The 22,455-nt window shown below is 37.8% G+C and overlaps 2 protein-coding genes across 4 annotated transcripts; one reads left to right on the forward strand and one right to left on the reverse strand.

Moving 5' to 3' along the window:
- Positions 1-1,892: 1,892 nt before the first annotated feature.
- SSB (small RNA binding exonuclease protection factor La) lies at positions 1,893-11,055 on the forward strand. The gene is made up of 12 exons (XM_042994653.1): positions 1,893-1,975; positions 3,673-3,747; positions 5,777-5,880; positions 5,969-6,143; positions 6,809-6,916; positions 7,007-7,107; positions 8,336-8,407; positions 8,729-8,771; positions 9,157-9,297; positions 9,910-10,096; positions 10,213-10,344; positions 10,660-11,055. The coding sequence occupies exons 2-12, from the start codon at positions 3,682-3,684 to the stop codon at positions 10,749-10,751; spliced, it is 1,221 nt and encodes a 406-aa protein (XP_042850587.1). The 5' UTR covers positions 1,893-1,975; positions 3,673-3,681; the 3' UTR covers positions 10,752-11,055.
- METTL5 (methyltransferase 5, N6-adenosine) lies at positions 10,752-18,605 on the reverse strand. 3 transcript variants are annotated; one of them, XM_042994654.1, is made up of 8 exons: positions 18,501-18,605; positions 18,128-18,279; positions 15,918-16,032; positions 15,371-15,552; positions 14,056-14,138; positions 13,185-13,236; positions 11,252-11,301; positions 10,752-10,857 (listed from the first exon to the last, which is right to left on the reverse strand). In XM_042994654.1, the coding sequence occupies exons 2-8, from the start codon at positions 18,234-18,236 to the stop codon at positions 10,819-10,821; spliced, it is 630 nt and encodes a 209-aa protein (XP_042850588.1). In that variant the 5' UTR covers positions 18,237-18,279; positions 18,501-18,605; the 3' UTR covers positions 10,752-10,818. The 3 variants fall into 3 exon arrangements, with proteins under 3 accessions (XP_042850588.1, XP_042850589.1, XP_042850590.1); XM_042994655.1 differs by lacking the exon at positions 18,501-18,605 and adding an exon at positions 18,414-18,477; XM_042994656.1 differs by lacking the exon at positions 13,185-13,236.
- Between the last annotated feature and the right edge of the window lie 3,850 nt (positions 18,606-22,455).

Here is a 22,455-nt window from a genome sequence, read left to right on the forward strand (position 1 = left end):
CCTGGCAACCACTATTAAGCTTCCTGTCTTTATGACTTTGACTACTCTAAGTATCTCATTTAAGTGGAATCCTGTAATATTTGTGTTTTTATGAGTGGCTTATTTCACTTAGCACAATGTCCTCGGGTTCATCCATGCTGTAGCATACGACAGAATACCCTTCCTTTTTAAGGCTAAATTCCATTGTATGTGTTGAATGCCACTGTAAGTGGCATTTTAGATTTCTTCTAAAAGTTTTTTTTTTCTTTAACTCAGCATTGTGTGTATGAATTTCATCTATGTCAATGTAGGTACCAAGAGATGGTCTTTTAGTATATTATCCTATAAAGTTAAGCTATGAAAGAGGTGGATATTAGCAAGAAAGTCTTCACGGTGCTTTTTCTGAAAAAATGAAGCTTGCAGCTGTGTAGCCAGGAAGCTTGGCCTCTGGAAGAGAGAGGGAAGGGGAGGGAGGGGGTAGGGAGAGAAAGGGAAGAACAGAGACAGAAGCGGGAGGGGAGGGGAGAGAGAGACTAAAGGACTAGGGACCCAATAGGAACATTAAATAAATGTCCCGCAGTAAACGTGGTTTCTCGAAGTAGACTGTACCTGCAGTTCTACCCAGACACTATAGGGCATAAAGGAGCAGTTACATTTGTTTAGGTGCCACTGTTTCTAGGCAGAGTCTGGTCTTTTTATTCCCAGTGCTAAGCTCCATACCAGGACATTAGTAGGTATGTAATAAAACAGTTTGCTGAATGGATGAGTGAGAGTACTTTGACACATATTTGATGTGTTTTGTTAAATACCTAAATTCTCACTGACTTGATCAAAAAAGAAAATTAACTTTTTAATTAAGTCTGGCAGAAAGTAGAGACTAGATAAGTACTGAACTTGATGAGTGAATAAAAGAGAACCTGATTAATTTGAATTAAAATTACCTGAGTATACCTAATTTTTTTCTCATTGTCTTGATGCAATGTCTGGATTGAATCTGTAACTGCATTTTTCCCCCCAAATAAATATATTTGATCTATTTTGGGACTGCCAAAAAGCCCTGAGATCACTTAGGGATCTCAAATTTTCAAGAAAACTGAGGGGAAAATAAAGATTACTTCACAAGAAAAAAACTCCGTTAGTGACTATATTATCGTGCAAAAAGTATACTAATAGAAAAGAGTTCTAGCAGAGGTAATAGATTTCTGCATTAGATGGCATCTTGGTCTTCTAAAATTACGTTTTTTGTTTTAAATTAACGTCACCTGCTCCTCCTACTATATGCCAAGCAGTTCCCAGTAAGGAACATGTTGTATCACGTTTAATGCTCACAACTGTATGAAGTAGGTAATATTTATCATTGGCCCCACTTGATACATGAGGAACAGAGAAGCTGAGTAAATTGTCCCCTTGTCTGTAAACAAGGAGAGCCATTACTTGAGCGCAGGCAATCGGATTCCAGATTCCCAGCTCCTAAACGCTCTACTCTGTTGTTTTCTCAACCTTAAGGTTCCTGAATCCCTGATTTTTAAAAATTTCACTTGCCATTTTTTTGAGAACTATCACAACGCGATAAAGTTTAGATATATATACGGATCAAGTAAAACAAATTTTTTGAGAAGTATAATCTGAAAAAAAGCCAAAACTTCATACGCATGAAGCGCCGAAGTAAGTACCGGAGATACAAACCCGGTCTAGAAATACTTAATATATATTTACCCTAACACTCTCCACCACCCTGCAGGACACTTCAAACCAATCTCCTTGGCGAGGGGGCGGGACTTCGCGGGCCGTGGGAGCCCACGGCCGGCGCGCATACTCCTTACGCGGCGCTGGCTCCAGCCGCCCGAAGCTCCGCCCACTTGGGCCGCGAGGGCTGCCGGGAAGGCCCCCATCTTCCTTACGCGCGGTAGGCCAGCCGGCGGCGCTGGGAAGTGGAGACGTTGTTGTCGCTGTTAGTGTTTTTGTGGCGTGGCTCTGTGGGACCGGGACCTTAAAGGTGAGCAACTCAGGGTGGCAAAAGAGAAGTACAAAAGGATATGCTTTGCGTGGCTGCGGCGAATTCCCTTTCCTTTCTGCCTCACGCCGGGCGCGTCCACTACTTTGGTCCGCATGTTCCGGGCGAGCGCCGCGTGGGCCGCAGCCCGAGGCGGCGCGCTGGGCTGGCCGCGGAGGGGCGCGGGCCGCGGCGAGGTGCAGAGCTGGCCCGAGAGGAATGCAGGAACCGGGGTTTCCCGCACGTGCTGGGGTCGGAGCGGGCCAGTGGTTGCTTTGGGACTGGACTCAGGCGGGTTCTTTGGATGGAGGCTGCCGGCATTCCCACTGCGTCTTCGACTTCCTATCTTCTCCGTGTTTCGGTGTTGCCGAAGGTGGACGTTTCGGGCAGTGTTTTCAGTTTGTGAGGTGGTTGGCTGTGGTGAATCGCCGGAGGCGCCCTTGGATCCCGTGGGACCAACTGGAGGTCGGGGAATGGGGGCCGCAGGTGTTCCTCTAGCGTCACCTCTCTAGGGTCTTTAGTATCCCTCGTTCACTCACGTCAAGGATTCTGTGCGAAGTGAGAAAGTGTAGGTAATATTTCACTTCTAGTTGTACATTATCTCGTGAAACGGAAGTTTCAAAATTGGGTAGGCCAAAGAAGTCTTGTAACGACGGAACAGTTCTTTTCTGTTTCATCCTTTGCTTTGTAAGGGACCCTAGATCATGGTAATAATTTAGGAATGTAGGTTGTGGTCGGCAAACAATGCATAAGATCGAGCAAATTTTGTAGTGGAATGGCACCATACAAATACCTATTATAGGAGCTTCCAGTGTGCATCCAGATTACTGCATAGCAGTTACAGTGTGAAAAGCGATAACTTGAAGAAGTGTACCAAAGATAGTTCACTAGAGTCAGCTAGTGGCATCTATCCTTATGAGTTCTTGCAAATATATTTTTGTAAATGTGGATGACTGGGTGGTTTAATAGAGCACTGGAGGCAAGTCATTTGAAGTCAGAAAAGTTGGTTTGTGCTCCCTAGCAAACCAGCCTCACAACCTCACTTTTTCCTTCAATGCCAACGTCAGGGAAGTGAAACGGGAAACTGGTTGTAAGGCTAACCAATATATTGGTGAATTCGGGGGCATACCCCCAGCTTAACATTATTTTAGTGCCCCCAGATTCTTAAATTATCACGTGTTCCTTAACATACAGATTTTAATCTAACCCTGATGGTAATATTTGATTTTTTCAAGTATCATTATGATACTTAATCTTCGCTGATAAGTTTTTGGTAAGTCAGCTGTGAGTAATTTTAAAAGACGTGCAACCCACGCCAAACAAATAGAACTGAGATGGATCGAAATATACTGACAGATGGTGATCTGCTTAAAGCTGGACGTGGTTGGTAAGTAGTTGAATGGAGTTTTTGCCCAGTGCTTTCTTGATCAGCTAAGTGAAGATAACTACTTGCTTTGTTGTAGAGATGGAAACGTGATTTACTGAAAGGGTTGCAGATTATCTATCCTTTTCAATGTTCCATCATTTATTCCAACATTCTTTTGTTGAAATTTGAGAATTGAGTAGAGAAATTGAAACTGAAATTAAAAATTGTTGATTTTTTTTAGAAAATAATTGATAACTTTAAAACATTCTTTTAGTCTTGAGTGGTATGTAAAAAAAATAATAACCTCTTTATGCCAATTTGGGAAAATTTGCAGATAGCCACAATGGCTGAAAATGGTGATAATGAAAAAATGGCTGCTCTCGAGGCCAAAATCTGTCATCAAATTGAGGTAGGATTCTTGTGATATTAAATTGCAAAAATGCGCTCTTTCTTTGAAAGGAAATGTAGAGCCTCAAAACAAATACAGAAGGAACATTTAATTTCACTATGCTGACCTATTAAACATTTCGTGTCGAGTATTAAACATCTGGTTTGTCTTTGATACTTGGAATTAGATGAACTCACAATAGTGTAGAGTTTTGTATTAGTGAAATCAGTTTATGAAATCCAAGACCTGCAAACCTTTCAAAAGGTAACATTATAGACTAATGTTACTTTTTTGTTTTCCTTCCCCAGTTTATAAAGTGAGGATAATAGTACCCTCCTCCTCCTAAGGTTGTTGTGAAGATTACATTAGTTAATAAAATGTAAAACATTCAGAAGAGTTCCTGGCACATAATAAAGTAAAAATTCTTTGTAAAGCAACTTCTCTGTTAAATAACACTTTATCTATTTTAAGGTCCTAGTAGATTTGTCTGCTCAATTAAGCTAAGTTCTGGGCTGTTACAACTTTTAACAGAGTGTCTATTTTTTTTTTAATGTTTATTTTTGAGAGGGAGAGAGCAAGAGCAGGGGAGGGGCAGAGAGAGAGGGAGTGTCTATTTTCAGTCAGCATTTTTTTGAACTTAGGTATTATATTTAAATTGAAGCTTTTCAGTGTCCATAATGGCTCTGTGGGAAATTATCTCTTAATGTTTTCTGTTCTTACCGAGGAACTTCAGATCATATTATTTGGTGGTTTTTGCAATTCTCAGAACTTTTTAAGTGGCACTTCTCTGCCATTTAAAATATCCTGTGCTACAAGTTTTTGTACTAATTTCATTATAATTTTGTGAAGAAAAATTACAAACTTCAGTTTATCATTTAGAAAGTACAAAGATGTGTATAGACAGAGTTAATAATGTCCCTTCCACAATCTGCCACCTCTCAAATTCTGTTCTCTTGCACTAATCAAAGTTAAAAACCTAATGAATACCCCTTCATACTTTGTGGTCAGTGCTCACACTAACATAATTCTTATTTCCTTCCCTTTCCCCATCACACATGGATGCATTTTGGGGGAGTAAAGTTTTGTGTCCTCAGTTATTTACCCAGTCCCCTGTTTGACGTAGGGTATTTCTATTTTTTTTTTTTAGCTGTAAGAGTTCTGTGATGAATATCTTTATATATAAATCTTGGTAAATATGTTCACTGATAGGAGATGTTCCAGCTCAAGCGTTATACACATTTTTTTAAAACCTTTGATACTTATTGCCAGTTTACATCTCCACCTGCATGACCATTTGTCTGTGTTCAGGCCAGTACTAGGTATTCCTGTTTTTAGAATTTTGGCCAGTTTGTTAGGTGAAAAGTGTTATTTAATTGCTTTAAATTCCATTTCTTTGATTAATAATGAGGTTGAACTTTTATATGTTTATATTACATTCTTAGTAATTTTTTGATGTCCTTTACCCATTTTTCTATTAGGGTTTTCAGAGTTTTTTCTTCACCCTTGATTTATAAGAATTATTAACAAACTTCTTTGTCTTTTACTTTTTAGTTACTTTTGGCATTCCAAGTAGTCATACCTGGGTCTTTCCATGTATAGTTTTCTTGACTTTTTTGCTTTTATACTGAGAAATAGTGTTTTTATGCTTAAATAAACACTTGCTTATTTTTTTTAACTTTTAAAAATTAGAGAGATTAATCAGTTTATTCCAGTTCTTTTTATTTAACAATCTGTTCTTCACACACTGATTTGAAACAAGAGGCTTCTCATATACTAAATCCTTAACTGTGTTTTTAAAGACTTTATAGTCTATTCACATATCTGCTAATTACATTGTTTCAGTAATAAATTTTTGGTTTTATCTTTTTAATTTGTATTGTAAGTGTTTCATTATAGTATATTTGGGAGACAATGTTTATTGCTTCTTAAGTTATGACATGTATTTTTAAAGACTAGAACATGGTGATGTAATGGTAATTAAAAAAAAACAGTTTCAGAATTGGAGTCAATATTATACAGTGCTCTGAAATATAATGTAATTATCTTGCAGTATTATTTTGGTGACTTCAATTTGCCACGGGACAAATTTTTAAAGGAACAGATTAAACTGGATGAAGGCTGGGTACCTTTGGAGATAATGATAAAATTCAATAGGTAAAAACCTTTTTAAAATCATCTTTAGAGTTTTCTGTTAACAAGTGCTACTATGAAGTTTTATGATCCTTTTATATATATTCTTCAGGTTAAACCGTCTAACAACAGACTTTAATGTGATAGTAGAAGCATTGAGCAAATCAAAGGCTGAACTCATGGAAATAAGTGAAGATAAAACTAAAATCAGAAGATCTCCAAGCAAACCCCTCCCTGAAGTGACTGATGAATATAAGAATGATGTAAAAAACAGATCTGTGTATATTGTAAGTAGGCCTTTAACAACGCACTTAATTATATCTTAAATATATCTTATTTAGAAAAACCATTTGGTAGAGTGGATAAGGATAAGGACTCAGGAATCATAGCTTTACCATTTACTGTGTGTTCCTGAGCAATGTTCCTAACCTGTCTAAGCCTTATCTTCATAAACGAGGAGAATATTTTTTACTTTATAGAACTATTATGAGAATTAAATGAAAAAAACCCTTATATACCATTGTACAAAATCTTGGGCATGTTGTAAGCACCCAGTGCCTATCAACATCTTATTTATCAATAGCCAGTCTTGATAGTAATTTTCTTTAGCATCTTAATTTTTTTAAGTAGATTTTTTTTTCCTGGAAAATGTCAGACCTACAAAGGTAGATTGACTGTATAATGTACCATTATCCAACTTCAGTTATTAACACACAATTAATCTTGTTTTATCTCTGTCCCAAGTAGATTATTTTGAAGCAAATTCTAAATTAGTCACTTTTATTGCACTGGAGTACAGTGGCTCTTAACTAGAGCTGTTGTTAAACATTTAAGGGACAGAGGGAGATGGATATGTGTATCCTTGGCTTGGTTTCAAGACAGAATGAGTCAGAATTTCTGATAAATTGTTTACCTGAGAAGTCATTTGTCCATTTCTTTCTATTCTTCACAGAAAGGCTTCCCAACTGATGCAACCCTTGATGACATAAAAGAATGGTTAGAAGATAAAGGTCAAGTACTAAATATTCAGATGAGAAGAACATTGCACAAAGCATTTAAGGTACAGTTGTATGATATTAACAGACTTAATCTAGTTGAAAAATATATGGGACATACCTTTTTAAAAAGGGTTTTCTTCCCCTTTTCATAGGGATCAATATTTGTTGTGTTTGAGAGTATTGAATCTGCTAAGAAGTTTGTTGACACCCCTGGACAGAAGTATAAAGACACAGACTTGCTAATACTTTTCAAGTAAGTCTTTATGCTGATGTTTCTTTTGGCTGCTTAGTTATATGGAGTTGACACATTGGCATATAGAATTTGGAATAGCATCTCCTGTAAGGACAATATTTTTAGTATCTTTGGGCATTCCTTGATAAATACTTGACATTTGCTCAGTGGAAACTACTAGTCCTTTGAGACCTTAAGTGTTTTTTAGTACCTTTTCACTGTTAGCAGTTAATAAAGATTAAGTTTTAGTACTTATTTTGCATCTAAAACGTATAATCAAGTTAGATAGTAAAATTTGGGCTTTTGGTGTGGTTAGAGAATCAATCCCTGTACAATTTCCAGTCTGTTCTTAGTTCTCATAGTCTATACATGTCTATATTTGTTAGTACGAAGGACTATTTAATACGGATTTGGATCGCGTTTTTGTTTTTGAGAGAGAGTGCCCACACAGGGGAGGACGAGGGACACAGGGAGAGGGAGAATCTGAAGCAGGCTCCTTACTCAGGATGAGCCTAATACGGGGCTCAGTCTGAGATCATGATTTGAGCCGAAATCATGTGTCAGAGGTTTAACCTACTGAGCCACCCAGGTGCTCTGGACCACATTCTTTAGTGTGTGTGTATGTGTCAAAAATTGGGACAAACCAGAGCGTTTTGTGGTAAAGTTAGGCCATTGTCCCCTACTTTCTCATTACGCAGTCTTTCAAATGCCATGTGCTAAATCTGATGGACTTAGAGAAAACTGATGAATCGTGCAATCAGTGTTAACCCTCAAAAGTATTGTTTAATGTAATTTTCATAATAGATCTTACTCTTGGGTTTCAGAGATTGTAGAATTTTCTCCTTTTGTGAAAGTAACACTGTAGAAAATTCTATGAAACATTAAAGAATTTACATAACTTCTAGTTTACTTTTTTTTCCTACACATGAATGAGAAAACCAGTGTGAGATTATTATGGTGTTGGGTTTCTTTTTGTTCTGAGATTAGATGGTAGTGATGGTTGTGCAATTCTGAATATACAAAAAGAAAAAATTGAGTTGTAGACTTTTAAAAGTTGTAAGTTTTATGGAATATGAATTGGTTTTTACTAAAGCTATTAAAATAAGTAACTTCCTTGACATCTTTTGAATTTTTAGGTAATTATGTTGATAGAAAATGTAACATTCCTTCCTGTGCTTAAATCACTCAAAATAATTTGCATCTTACCTTTGTTCTCATGAACTCAGTCCCTATATTTTGTGTTCTTTAGGGAAGATTACTTTGCAAAAAAAAATGAAGAAAGAAAGCAAAATAAAGTGGAAGCTAAATTACGAGCTAAACAGTAAGTACGTTGAGCCAGTCATTTTAATTCCTTAAAGGTTTAACAGGGATAGAGTTAATGGTTCTGGGAAGTGGCGCTTGATGATGAGTTCTGAAATGAGTAGCAGTAGATTTTTCTTTTGCTAGTGAAACATTGAGATCTTAAGCTGCCTTGATAATCTGGGGGCCACATTGTGTTGCATCCCAGCCTTGAACAATCAGAAAACTTACGGACTGGCTTTGATTACTAAGCAGTGTGTGATCGTGATTGAGGTTAACTTTATCAGGATTTAATTTTTTCGTGCAGTAAAAGGAAACGTTCTAACTAACATTTCTTTTGTAGAGAGCAAGAAGAAAAACAAAAGTTAGCAGAACATGCTGAAATGGTAAGTATTATTGGTATCCAAAGAAATCATTAATTCAAATTTATGAGACTAAAAAGTGAGGACTTTTTGAGGCATGTCTATAGTTGTTACTGTATGAAAGTCATAGCCCAGTAATATTGCCTAAAATCATGATTTATCCAGAGAAGTAACTTAATAACTAGATTTATTTATTAACATATATACCTAAGTAAATATTACTTGTTGAAGAAATTAAGTTAAAATCAAGCTGTTGTGGAACAAGGGATGACATAGGAAAATGCACTGTTAAACTACTTCAAAATAGCATTTTAATTTATAGCCTTTTCCATGTATTAGGTATAGAGTGGTTTAAGCTGTTTGTGGTTGCTTTTAAGAAACTTCTTTGTTGCTTTGTATGTTTTTATAGAAATCTCTAGAAGAGAAGATTGGCTGCTTGCTGAAGTTTTCAGGGGAGTTAGATGATCAGACCTGTAGAGAGGATTTGCACATCCTTTTCTCAAGTCATGGTGAAATAAAATGGATAGACTTTGTCAGAGGAGCAAAAGAGGTTTGGAAACATTCATGTGCTTTTTAGCAATCAGTTTAAAAATCATAGACACTTTATTTTTTATTTAGTTTTTAAGTGTTTACTTCTTTAGAGAGTGGGGGACAGAGCATGAGTGGGGGAGGGTCAGAGAGAGGGAGACACAGAATCTGAAGCAGGCTCCAGGCTTTGAGCTGTCAGCACAGAGCCTGACGTGGGGCTCGAAACCACGAACCGTAAGATCATGACCTGAGCTGAAGTCAGACGCTTAACCGACTTTGCCACCCAGGTGCCCCGAAACTTATCTTTTAGAAGACAACATTAGTAGAAATAAAATAATTTTTTAATTAATGTGTTTATGAAATAGTTTTTACTTACTCATTTACTTTCCATTTTGTTACTGCCATCACTGGATGTGATGTCTGATATTTTCTGAATTATACTATGAATAACTGTTGATATTAGTGACTTATGAGTTTTGTAGTAACTTCCTTCCTGAAGTTTAGTAAAATTCATTGAAACTGGTAATGGCATTGAAGATTTGCAAGGTAGGAAAAATAACTCGAGCAAAGGAATTAACTATGGATCTAAAAAAAACCTTAAGGGTGTGGCTTTCATTGTCTGTCTTTGGTATAGGGGATAATTCTTTTTAAAGAAAAAGCTAAGGAAGCACTGGATAAAGCCAAAGATGCAAATAATGGTAACCTACAATTAAGGAACAAAGAAGTGACGTGGGAAGTACTAGAAGGAGATGTGGAAAAAGAAGCATTGAAAAAAATCATAGAAGATCAACAAGAATCTCTAAACAAATGGAAGTCAAAAGGTCATTAGTTCCGATTTGTCTTTGACCATTGGTTATTTTAACTCATTTGCTTGTTCAGAGACACTGACAAGAGATTTAAAATATTTCTTAATGGATTTCTCATTATGTTTCTATAGGTCGCAGATTTAAAGGAAAGGGAAAGGGAAATAAAGCTGCCCAGACTGGGTCAGCTAAAGGAAAAGTACAGTTTCAGGGCAAGAAAACAAAATTTGATAGTGATGATGAACACGATCAAAATGGTGCATCCGGTAAGTTTTTCTAAGTCCTTTTGTACTTTCATGAGAAATTATTTGTGGGAAAGGACAGCAATGTGGGTTTTTCAACTTCTGTATAGTGACATTCTTGGACAGTGATTTTACACAAGTTATCCTGTTTTACAAGTAGAAAACAAAAGATGTTTGGAAGATAAGTTTAGAGAGCAGAAGATCTGTACTAAAGGAAAAGCCTTCTCATTGGTGTTGGGAAGTTGTTTTTAAACAGAACTATTTTTGATAATTATGCTCAGTATTAAAATAGAGTAATGCCTATATAGTGAACATAACAAAAATTCTGTTATTGTGTAGGACCAGCAAAAAGAGCAAGAGAAGAAACAGACAAAGAAGAGGAACCTGCATTAAAACAACAGAAAACAGAAAATGGTGCTGGAGACCAGTAGTTTAGTAAAAAAAAAATTTTTATTCATCTTAATTAGGTTTTAAGCTGCTTTTTGTCTTTAGACGCTTTTAAAAAGAAAACCGAATTAGGTCCACTTCAATATCCACCTGTAAGAAAGGAAAGTTTTTTGTTGTTTAACTTGTCTTTTTTGTTATACAAATGAGGATTTTTTTTTAATGTATAGTTCTGTTTGTGTTATTTCAAATGATTTAAATATCAAAAGATCTTTCCAGTAAATTGCCTTTGTAATATGAGAATGTATTAGTACAAACTAATAAAATATGTACTATATAAAAAAGCAAAAACCTAGTTTTTTTTATTTTTGTGTCTAAAGCATATGAGAAAGAATTTACTTAAACCAGAATATTAACTGTTTTCCCATAGATAATTATTCTATCTCCTGCTGGCTTTCTGTATGTACTCGGGCAACTTGTTAACACTGGAAACACTCATTGAAAAGTTCTTCAGTACTGAATGTAGATAAGCCAGAATCAGACTTACTGATTTCTTTTTATGAAATTTGTATGATGCTGGCAGGTCATATCGCAACTCTAGAAAACAAAAGTCATCTAAGAATAAAAATTACATTTCTAAACATTTACCACCCCTGACATATATACATACATTCAAAAAATTAAGGAAGTACTTAAATTAACCCTGGTAAGGAGAACGTTTGACTTGCTATTTCCGTGAGATTAGCTATGGCTAACTGAGGTTGGCATTTTTGTTATTTTGGTCATTTATACCATAATTTGAGGTTATGGGGAAGAGTGTGAAAGGGAACAGTTGGGGTGCTTGGGTGGCTCAGTCGGTTAAGTGTCTGACTTTAGCTTAGGTCATGATCTATGGTTTGTGGGTCTGAGCCCCATCTTGGGCTATGCGCTCTCAGCTCAGAGCCTGGAGCCTGCTTCAGATTCTGTCTTCCTCTTTCTCCACCCCTCCCCGTTAGCACTCTTTCTCAAAAATGAATAAACATTAAAAACCAAAACGGTTGAACAAAAGAGATAGTACCTTTCTATTTTTAACTTCCTAATAATCTATAGCTGGCGATCATAATCATGCTTATTTTTTAATTTCTTCTCTGGATTTTAGTATTGGTAGTAAGTAATTATTTTCCTACTAAGCTCTCAAATGAAAATCCATTTTTCATAATCTAAGAAATAACGTAGGTTCTCCAAACTTAACACTTTTAGAGGGATGGCAATGAGACAGCCTATTCTTCACGTTTCCCAACATAAATTCTAACTCTATAGGCTACAGCTCTCAAATTTTAATGTGCAGTCAATCATCTTCAAATCAAATCTTTTTGAAATGTGTATTTCAGTAAGTCTGGGTGGACCCTAGAATTATGCAAGACTCCTCTCCCAAGTGATGTCAATAGTATGGTCTGAGGACAACATTTGGAGTAGCAAGGCAGTGGTTTGGTATATGTGGAATTGTTTTAAGGTGCTCCAGGTTGCATATTCTAATACCTTAAACTAGGTATAGAATGACAGTATTGGGTAAATAGGAAGACTGTATAATTACATTACTAATTATTATTAATAATACCTGATCTAGTTACATGGTTAATACCACAGTGCTAATCCTGGACAGTTTATTATCAAATAAAGATATTTCCCCTATTCTTATTTCAGGCCTTCCAAATTATTTGGATTTACAGTTAGCTCCTAGTTACAGGTTCTGCCCATTTTGATGTTTGTGAATATTACCCAATTTATTAATAAAAATGTATCAAACATTTACAGTGTGGATGATTACATCCTATCCCCCACTAAAAGAAAAAAGCTTCATGTTCTTTGACTTCAGGGACAATTAGAAAATTGAAATAGAAAAGTAATCGGGGAGCCTCGGTGGCTCGTTTGGTTAAGCATCTGACATCAGCTCGTGATTTCACAGTTTACACGCCCAGTAGGGCTCTGTGCTGACAGCTCAGCCTGGAGCCTACTTTGGATTCTGTGTCTCCCTCTCTCTCTGCCCCTCCTCTGCTTGTGCATGTGCGTGCTCTCTCTCAAAAGTAAACAAACATTAAAACTTTAATTAAAAAAAAAAGTAATGAGGCATAATCTGGTGGTATTTTCCATGAATGGATTTCACACAGGTCTGACCCACTCCAAGCCCAAGCTCTTAAGTCACTACGATGCTATATATTGTTCTGAGCCCGGTGTGACCAAATAGTTGGGTGCTATTATAAATTTTCAGTAAAATGCATAAATTGAGACAGTTTTAGCCAAACACTCTACCCTGCCTTTGCTTCATTTCCAACCCATTACCTATTACCCATCACCTAAACTGAATTTTGCTAAACTGAAAACATGTTCTATGATATCTTTTCTCAGCATCTATATACAAAATCTGGTTGGGCTGATATATATTGTCCTTAAATAATTAGGATTTAGATTTGTTTTGTGAAAAACTTAAAAAGTTGTCTTACCTGCAATAATATCTATCTTGATTTTCCATTCTGTAGCTTTCTTTTGAATATGCTGAAGATAACATGTTAATGTGAGATGATTTTTAAAATAAGTTTTTGAAAATTGCTTTACTGCTAATATTTCATATTGAGTTTTCAAGCTTTTATGTTTCATTAGACCCTTAAAATTTTTTCAACTGGATGGGTAGTATTTTGAAAATAAGAAACCAAGCCATTTCAATACTGTAAGTGTAGCGGTGAGTACAGTAGCATAGGTGGTAAAGCTGAATTCAAGTACTTTGACCAAGAAAGCTAAATTCAAGTACTTTGACCAGGATAACACAGGGAAACCATAGTCTGGATATGAACCTCGGCAGTCTGGCTCTACAGTCTGTGTCCTTGATCACTATGTTATATTGATAGATAATATACCCAGTGTTCTAGAATACATCTTACATACTCCCATATGTTACATGCTGGCAAAGAAGAAGAATGGAAGAGGTAGGTTCTGAATTCAAATCAGTTTAGCTCCAGGCTCAGTGTTCTTAAAAATCAGGTCTTACTGCCTCCCTCATGCACACAAAGGGACAATGGGAGTATCAGGACTTAGCTAACTAGGACATATTATAACTGCAGTTATACCACACTTCTTAAGTCTCTTTCCTGGTACCAGTTCCTGCCTGAGCAAATCTGTGGCAAAAGAAGTTATGTAAGGCTGGGAGAAAGCTAATCACAAATGGCTAGCTACTTAAAGGGAAAATTCAGTTTCTAAGTGCCAGATGTTTATAAAGGTCAGGAGAAATAGATACCTTGGTAATTAGTATTCACAACAAATCCTTAAAAACACTGTCATGAATTTTAAACTGACAATATCATGATGATTTGAACTTACATCTCTAGTGGAGGATTTGTGTAAAGAGTACACTGCTGTTCTTGCCATTTCCAATGCAGTCTTCAGAAATGCCATATCTGTCCCTGTTAAGATAGAAAAAGCTCCTATTTACATTATATATCTGTTATCAAAATAAAAGATTAAATGACTACCAGGTATTAAAAACTTTTTTTTTCCAAATTCCAAAAGACACTTCAAATTGTTCCTTCAAAAAGACAGGATACAAATAAGTAAAATATCTAAATATCTTTTAAAGTTGATAGGATAAAACCAGAATTATACTATCTTGGTTAAATAAGGCTAAAGTAAAACTTTTAATATTCCAAATTAACAGCTTTCAAGGAAGAAGAGAACAGGAACAATAGTAATCAGAATCAGATGGGGGCTGGAGGGAAAACTTTTCATATCTTCTTACCAACTTCCTACCCTCCTTGCCCAAAGCATACACAAAATAAATAGCCAGAGTCCGTCACTGTTACTAATGGATACATGTTGAAACCCTCATGTGTTAAGGCATCAAAAAGAGGTTTTTAGAAGCATAACAGCCTTGGGGTGCCTGGGTGGCTCAGTTGGTTAAGTGTCCGCCTTTGGCTACGTCATGATCTCATGGTTCATGAGTTTGAGCCCCACATTGGGCTCTGTGCTGAGAGCTCAGAGCCTGGAGCCTGCTTCGGATTCTGTATCTCCTGCTCTCTGCTCCTCCCCTGCTTGCACTCTGACTCTCTCTCAAAAATAAATCAACATTAAAAAATTTAAAAAAAAGTATAACAGCCTTTACAGGATTATTATAATCATTCATAAGGGTTAGGTAAGTCATTCTTGAAAGCACAGTATAAATAGTAAATGAATAAAAAGACTATTCACTTAGTACAAATAGATGAAAACAAAGATCGAAAAATTCGATTCCCTAGCCATGCATTAAAAAATTCAAATTGTATGGGACGCCTGGGTGGCTCAGTCAGTTGAGCATCTGACTTCGGCTCAGGTCATGATCTTGCGGTTTATGAGTTCGAGCCCCGCGTTGGACTCTGCTGACAACTCAGAGCCTGGAGCCTGCTTCAGATTGTGTGTGTGTCTCTCTCTCTCTCTCTCTCTCTCTCTCTCTCTCTCCCCTTCCCCCAACTCACACTCTCTCCTTCAAAAATAAATACACATTTAAAAAAATTTTTTTAACTGAAATTGTACTAATTACATAGGTAAGAGATGGTTTATTTAATGAATAGTGATAAAATCATTTAGCCCAATCAATAAGAAAATGACTTTTAAAACTTGCTTTTCTACAAATACAGCAGTACACATGATTCTTGTTACTAACCTTTATTATTTTTGGTCCCAAAGGGAGGATTCATAATTACTGTATCAAATGACTTGGACATTCTTTTAGATAATGAGCACACATCACACTGAACCATGTCAACATTTGTTAACTCAAACTCCTCCACATTCCTATTAAATATTTCCAATGCATCTTCATCTATGTCAAATCCAACACACAGCCTATAATACAAAACACAAAGAGTGACTACTTATAGCTCCCAAGTCAAAACAATGACAAAATCAAAACCATATACTTTTTTAACCCAACTGGCAAAGTAAGAGTGAGTATTGCCTTTCAACAGCATGATTTCCCAACCTGGCAAGGGTTGGAAACTGAGGTGTGTATAAGGGAGGCATCTGATAGCTGCTGTTAACCATTTTGTGTTTTAATTTTTTTGTTGTTGTTCTGCTCATTCATAATGTGCTCAGTATCAGATTCTTGCTCCCCTCATCTCATACTGTAGAGTCTCATAAATCAGTTAATTCTACTTATGTTTCTTATTAAGGCCATCCTATACCCAAACATTACATACGGGATCACCTACCCAGCTCCTAACATTGCAGTTCCGATGCTAAGAACTCCACAACCACATCCTAGATCTGCAACCACTTTATTTTCAATGTCATCATATGTATTATGGATTGTATAGAGCATACACGCTAAAAGATAAAAAACATTAGGAAATAAGAGCAAGTTGATGACCAAAATCCAATTCATGTAAATGACTAACATAATTTCTTGTTTTGCATTATTCTTCCCCAAATGGTGTTCCAGATTATTTTTAAAAACATATAAAGAACAATAATGCACACCAGTGGCTCCCAAAAACTACTCTGCTGACAATGCCAGGAATGACAAAACTCAAAATAAAATAGAAAAATAAGGTTAAAATGTTTTTTCCTCAGCCTGTTCAAAACATTGCTATACACACATATACATTAGTTCTTTATTTGATGTTGAAATGTAAATAAGTTTAAAAAATGTCTTTGTCAAAATATCAACTTGGCAACCCTGTGTCAGTCTCCAAACTGTTTTGAAATTTTACTGATCTGTGAAATCTGTAAGTCTGGGAGCCACTAATATTGAACAACATTAACATTAAAATGGCACAGAACTTCTTGGCAACAAGTTTGTTACTAGAACACAGGTACCCTAAGTTCAAGATAGAATGGGAAAGGAGAAGTCCTATATCTACAATATAGCTTTTAGACACATATACTCATGATCTACAGATATATATGCATATCTACTAATGAGAACTAATAAGAGAACTGAGGAGCACAGCGGAAGCTGCTGAGATCAGAAAGCAATCTTTCGGGGCGCCTGGGTGGCGCAGTCGGTTGGGCGTCCGACTTCAGCCAGGTCACGATCTCGCAGTCCGTGAGTTCGAGCCCCGCGTCAGGCTCTGGGCTGATGGCTCAGAGCCTGGAGCCTGTTTCCGATTCTGTGTCTCCCTCTCTCTCTCTGCCCCTCCCCCGTTCATGCTCTGTCTCTCTCTGTCCCAAAAATACATAAATGTTGAAAAAAAAAATTTAAAAAAAAAAAAAAAAAAAGAAAGCAATCTTTCAAATACACAAAGATGTGGGATATATACTAAAAGTTAAGCGTGAGTAACACCACTGATATCTCCCTGTGGATATCTGAACCCAGCAAGAATTACTGGCCATCACTGATGCCCTAGGATCCAGGGGTTTTATGAAAAACACAATTAGAGGGATACTGCAGTCTGACTGCTGTCCCAATTACTGCTGCAGGTGTTAGTGACTTCGAGCTGGTATCTCAAAGAATTAGTACATCCACGTGCATGGTGCACCATGGGTATGAAACATGGATTAAAAAAAAAAAATTAGACTTCACTAAGAAACCCTACAGCCAGAATACATTAAAGAAGTCATCTAGGAGCACCTGGGTGGCTCAGTTGGTTTAGTGTCCAACTTCAACTCAGGTCATGATCTCACAGTTTGTGAATTTGAGCCCCACATCAGGCTCTGTGCTGTCTCCCTCTCTCTCTGCTCCTCTCCCACTCATACTCTGTCTCTCTCTCTCTCTCAAAAAAAAAAAAAAAAAAAAAAAGTCATCTAAATTGAGAAAATAGGTCTTAACCCAGACACAGTTTTGTGCCAGTTTGCTTGGAGTTCTGACAATACTTTGGAGTTAAGTGCAGGTATGCATGTATTTTCCTTGATTTTCATTGACTGCTTAGAAACAGAACTATGTTGGAGCTGGCAGGGATTCCCAAATTAATTTTCCTAAGACTCCTCAGTGACTCTGGTAATAGATTTACTAAATATGAATATTTTTTCCTGTTTTCTCCTGTACTGCCAATATCAATCTCTTACATTAACACTGATGATTCTGGGTCATTAAAAATTGAAACTCATCCTCATCCTTATAGCACCTATTCTGGATTTGTTAAACTCAGTTCTTTGGCTACCAACCCTAGTATTCATTCATTGTGTGAACACGACCGAGAAATTCTTTACCCTCAAGGAGTTTATGGTATAAAGACAGAAACAAACATTAAAATGATGTCTGACAGTGTTAAGGGGTGTGCAGAAAACTAAACAGTAAAACAATAAAGGGGGGGGCTGTCTTTAGCTGCAGTGTCAAAATAGTCCTCTCTAACGTGCTATGCAATCTCAGAGCAGAATTCCTCTAGACGTTCTTTGTATTCAAATAACTTCCATTTTCATTATGGAGTAAGTAGACGGGACTAACCCTGGGAAGCAAAGACCTGGTCACCAGCCGCCCTACCTGCAATGTGCGGCCTGGTAGGATACTGTTCTAGAAGTAGCTTGGGCTTTTCGAATCCATCCACTTGTTGCAGGCGACTTTCTAGTTCCTTAAGCCTTAATTTCTTCATTTTTTTTTTAAGTGTGGGGTCGCAGGATTTACCGGCACTGGATCTGCAGAGAAACCCATTTAACCTTCATCTCCCCGCCCCCCCCCCCCATCTACCCCCGGCCCCACGCCCACCCCCACGCCTTTTTTCATCGCCGCAGGCCGGGGCTGGACTGGGGAGGCGGAGAGCAAAGCGCACACCCAGCCCAGGCTGTTCAAGCTTTCCTTTCAGCGCCAGCGGCAGGCGGAGCCTGGGGCCAGCCTCCGATCCGCCCGCAGGTTATACCGAGCCGATCTCGGGCCCCTCGGAGACCCGCAGCGGCTGCAGCCCGGAGTCAACACAACGCTCCTCGCGCCGCGTCAGGGCGCTCCGGGAGACTGCTCGCGCCTGGACCGGGGCCGGAAGCGCTGCCATGCACGCGCGGCCGTGTCCGCTGCCCGGCGGCCCCGCTCCGAGCTGCAACAGCGGCCCCGCGGACGGGTTCCGCTGGCGGCCCGGGAGCATCACCCACCGGTGGACGCCGGTAGAGCCGTCCCTTCTCGAAGCTACGAAACCGGACTCCGCCGCCTCTCACAGGGCCAAAACCCTCTACCTTTCCTTGAGTACCTGCAGGCCCCCAAAGGATGAGGGAAGAAAGGTGAAAGCAAGGGTGAAAAGTCACGGTGGCTTTGTGTTAACACCTGGTTTAGCCCTGTCTTCCAGTCTCAGGAGGCCCGTCTCAAAAAGTAACTATTTCCATTTACCTTTGCCTCCTTGGCCAGTCACATGCCCTGCTTTGTTTTACATTCGTTTCCCTCTTCTTAGGTTACCTGTGTCACTTAAGTTGAACACTCACAGGGTGGTGATGTCAGAAAATGTAAGGAAGACAGTTTAAATGAAGGAATGGGTAGTGTGTCAAATGAAGGGGAGGGGTCAGCTTTCATAGAATAGACGCAGAAAGCAAGTTGTGGTGGATTGTGAAATGAATGGAAGTTTAGGAATTAAAGCCAATGTGAACAGTTAAGAACCGTCGCTATGAAAAGTGAGAATAGTTGGTGCTAAGTAAGGTTGGGGGAAGGTTGTTTTGTTTTGTTTTGTTTTGTTTTGTTTTGTTTTTAACTGTGGCAGGAGACATGAGCACACCTAAATTCAGACAGGATAGCGCTTATAGAAAAGCAGACGTTTAAAAAATACAAGAAGAAAGGACGCCTGGGTGGCTCAGTTGGTTCAGCATAGGACTTCAGCTCAGGTCTTGATCCTTCGGTTTGTGAGTTGAAGCCCCAAATAGGGCTGTCTGCTGTCAGTGCAGATCCCGCTTTGGATCCTCTGTACCCTCCTCTTTTTGCCCCCCCCCCCCAAATAAATAAACCATTAAAATACAAGAAGGATATTGGAAGGAGTTAGGATCCTGAAAAAATAGGATCCTGTGCATAAGTGAAAGAATTGCCCTTAATCTGGAGAATGGCCATACTTCATTATTAAAGGAAGGGAAACAAAAGGAGTGGATGGATGAGGATGGGTGAGAATGAACTAGAGAGAGTGGTGTCTGAAGCTATTTCCTATGAAGAATAAAACTCAAAGTTACCTGTTATGAAGATTAAGGGAATTAAGATATGTAAAGTTCCTACTGTGTAAAGCTACCACATAAAATTGTCACATAACAAATGCCCAATAAATGTTAGTTTTTGTTGTTGGTGGTGGTGGTATCTATTGAGGAGGAGGTGGCTAGAGTAAGGAGGTGGAGCCAAACGAATGATTGAAACTAGCCTGGTATGTGGAAGGACAATGAATTCATCTGAAGTCGAAGGCAATTTTTTTCTTTCTTTTTTTTAAAGATGAAGATTTTACTTTGAGATAATTGTAGATTCGTATATAACCATAAAAAATAGTACTTAGAGGTGCCTGGGTGGCTCATTTGGTTAAGCATCAGACTTCAGCTCAGGTCATGATCTCATGGTTTGTGAGTTCAAGCCCCACATTGGGCTCTCTGCTGTCAGTGCAGAGCCCACTTCATATACTCTGTCTCCCTCTCTCTCTGCCCTCTTCCTGCTCATTCTCTCTCTTTCTCAAAAATAAATAAACACTAAAAAAATAATACTTAGAGATCCTGTGTATCTTTGCCCCCAGTTTCCCCCAATAATTACATTTCATAAAACTATAGTATGGTATTACAACTAAGATATTGACAGTGATACAGTCAAGACAGCATTTCCTTTACCACAAGGATCCATGATGTTACACTTTTGTAGCCACACCTACTTCCTTCCAGCCCTCCATAACCCCTGACAACTATTAATCTGTTCTCCATTTCTAGAATTTTGTCATTTCAAGAACTTCATATAAATGGAGGCATACAGTATGTAAACTCTGGGGAATTTTTTTCACTCACCATAATTCTCTGGAGAACCTTCTAAAGTTATGTGTATCAACAATTTGTTTCCTTTTATTGCTGTGGTATGCATGTACCAGAGTTTGTTTAAACATTCACCCACTGAAGAATATCTGCGTTGCTTCAAGTTTTGTCTATTACAAATAAAGCTGCTATGAAAATTCATGTACAGTATGTGTGTGAACATAAGTCTTAATTTCTGTGGGGTAAATGCTCAGAAGCACAATTACTGGGTCATATGGTAAATCCATGTTTAGCTTTTAAAGAAACTCCAAACTTGTCCAGAGTGGGTATATCATTTTACATTCCCATCCATCATATATGAGTGACCCAGTTTCTCTGCAGCCTAGCCAGCATTTAGGGTTGCCACAATTTTTCTTTTTAGCTATTCAGTTGGTGTATATTGATATCTCATTGAGGTTTTAATTTGCACATCCTTAATGGCTAATGACATTGTACACTTTTTCATGTGCATATTTACCACCTGTATATCCTTTTTGGGGAAATGTCTGTTCATTTCTTTTGCCTATTTTCTTTTAATTTTTATTTTTAGAAAGAGAGCACAAGTTGGGGAGAGGGGCAGGAGAGAAAGAGAATCTCAAGCAGGCGCTATGCTCAGCATGGAGCCTGACGCAAGGCTCAATCTCACAACCCTGGGATTGTGACCTGAGCTGAAATCAAGATTTGGAAGCTCAACTGACTGAGCCACCCAGGCACCTCTCTTTTGCCTATTTCTAATTGAATGTGTTTTATTTACAGTTCAGTTTTGAGATTTGTTAATATAGATTCTTGTCCTTTGTCAGATATGTGGTTTCCAAATATTTTCTCTCAGTTTGTAGCTTTTTTAATCCTTTATTGCAGAATAAAAATTTTCAATTTTAATAAAATCCAGTTTATCAACTTTTCTTTTCATGAATCAGTCTTTGATGTCAAGTCTAGGAACTCTTTGGCCCTAAAACTCAAAAAGATTTGCTCCTATGTTTTTCTGTAAAGGTTTTATAGTTTTCTGTTTAATATTTAAGTCTGTGAATTCATATCAAGTTATTTGTTATATAAAATTTGAGATTTCAGTGGAGCTTTTTTTCTTTTTTATTTATTTTTTTTTAATTTTTTTTTTTTAACGTTTATTTATTTTTGAGACAGAGAGAGAGCATGAACGGGGGAGGGGCAGAGAGAGAGGGAGACACAGAATCGGAAGCATGCTCCAGGCTCTGAGCCATCAGCCCAGAGCCCAACGCGGGGCTCGAACTCACGGACCGTGAGATATGACCTGAGCTGAAGTCGGACGCTTAACCGACTGAACCACCCAGGCGCCCCTGGAGTCTTTTTTTCTATGAATGTCCAATTTGCTATAGCACCATTTGTTGAAAAGGCTACGCTCTCTCCATTATTGCTTTGTACCTTTGTCAAAAATCAGTTGAGTATATTTGTGTGAGTCAATTTCTGGATTTTCTACTCTGTTCTATCAACCTGTGTGTCCGTACATCTTCCAATACCACATAGTATAAAACTGAAGCTATATAATAAATCCTGAAATTAGGTAGTTTGAGTCCTTCCACTTTATTCTTCTTTTTAAAAATTGTTTTGGGGCGCCTGGATGGCTCAGTCAGTAGAGCATGTGACTCTTGTTCTTGGGGTCTTGACTTTGAGCCCCATGTTGGGTGTAGGGGAAAAAAAAGAAATAATTTTAACTATTCTAACTCCTTTATCTTTCCATATAGATTTTAGAGTAAATTTACCAATATTATAGAAAATGTTGTTGGGATTTTTATAGGAATTGGGTGAAACCTATATGTCAGTTTGTGAAGAACTGATGTCTTTACTACATTGATTCTTCCAATTCATGAATACAGTGTCTTTCCATTTACTTAG

Source organism: Panthera tigris, chromosome C1 (assembly GCF_018350195.1).
Source record: "Panthera tigris isolate Pti1 chromosome C1, P.tigris_Pti1_mat1.1, whole genome shotgun sequence".
NCBI lineage: Eukaryota > Metazoa > Chordata > Mammalia > Carnivora > Felidae > Panthera > Panthera tigris.

Bases quoted from the DNA above. Each gene is read 5' to 3' on its own strand.
- SSB (XM_042994653.1), top strand. From the start codon at position 3,682: ATGGCTGAAAATGGTGATAATGAAAAAATGGCTGCTCTCGAGGCCAAA. The intron at 7,108-8,335 runs GTAAGTCTTTAT...TGTGTTCTTTAG, and splicing joins GACTTGCTAATACTTTTCAA to GGAAGATTACTTTGCAAAAA. The intron at 10,097-10,212 runs GTCATTAGTTCC...ATGTTTCTATAG, and splicing joins AAACAAATGGAAGTCAAAAG to GTCGCAGATTTAAAGGAAAG.
- METTL5 (XM_042994654.1), bottom strand. From the start codon at position 18,236: ATGAAGAAATTAAGGCTTAAGGAACTAGAAAGTCGCCTGCAACAAGTG. The intron at 15,553-15,917 runs GTAGGTGATCCC...TTTGTATTATAG, and splicing joins ACTGCAATGTTAGGAGCTGG to GCTGTGTGTTGGATTTGACA. The intron at 10,858-11,251 runs GTAAGTCTGATT...CCTTTCTTACAG, and splicing joins AATTTCATAAAAAGAAATCA to GTGGATATTGAAGTGGACCT.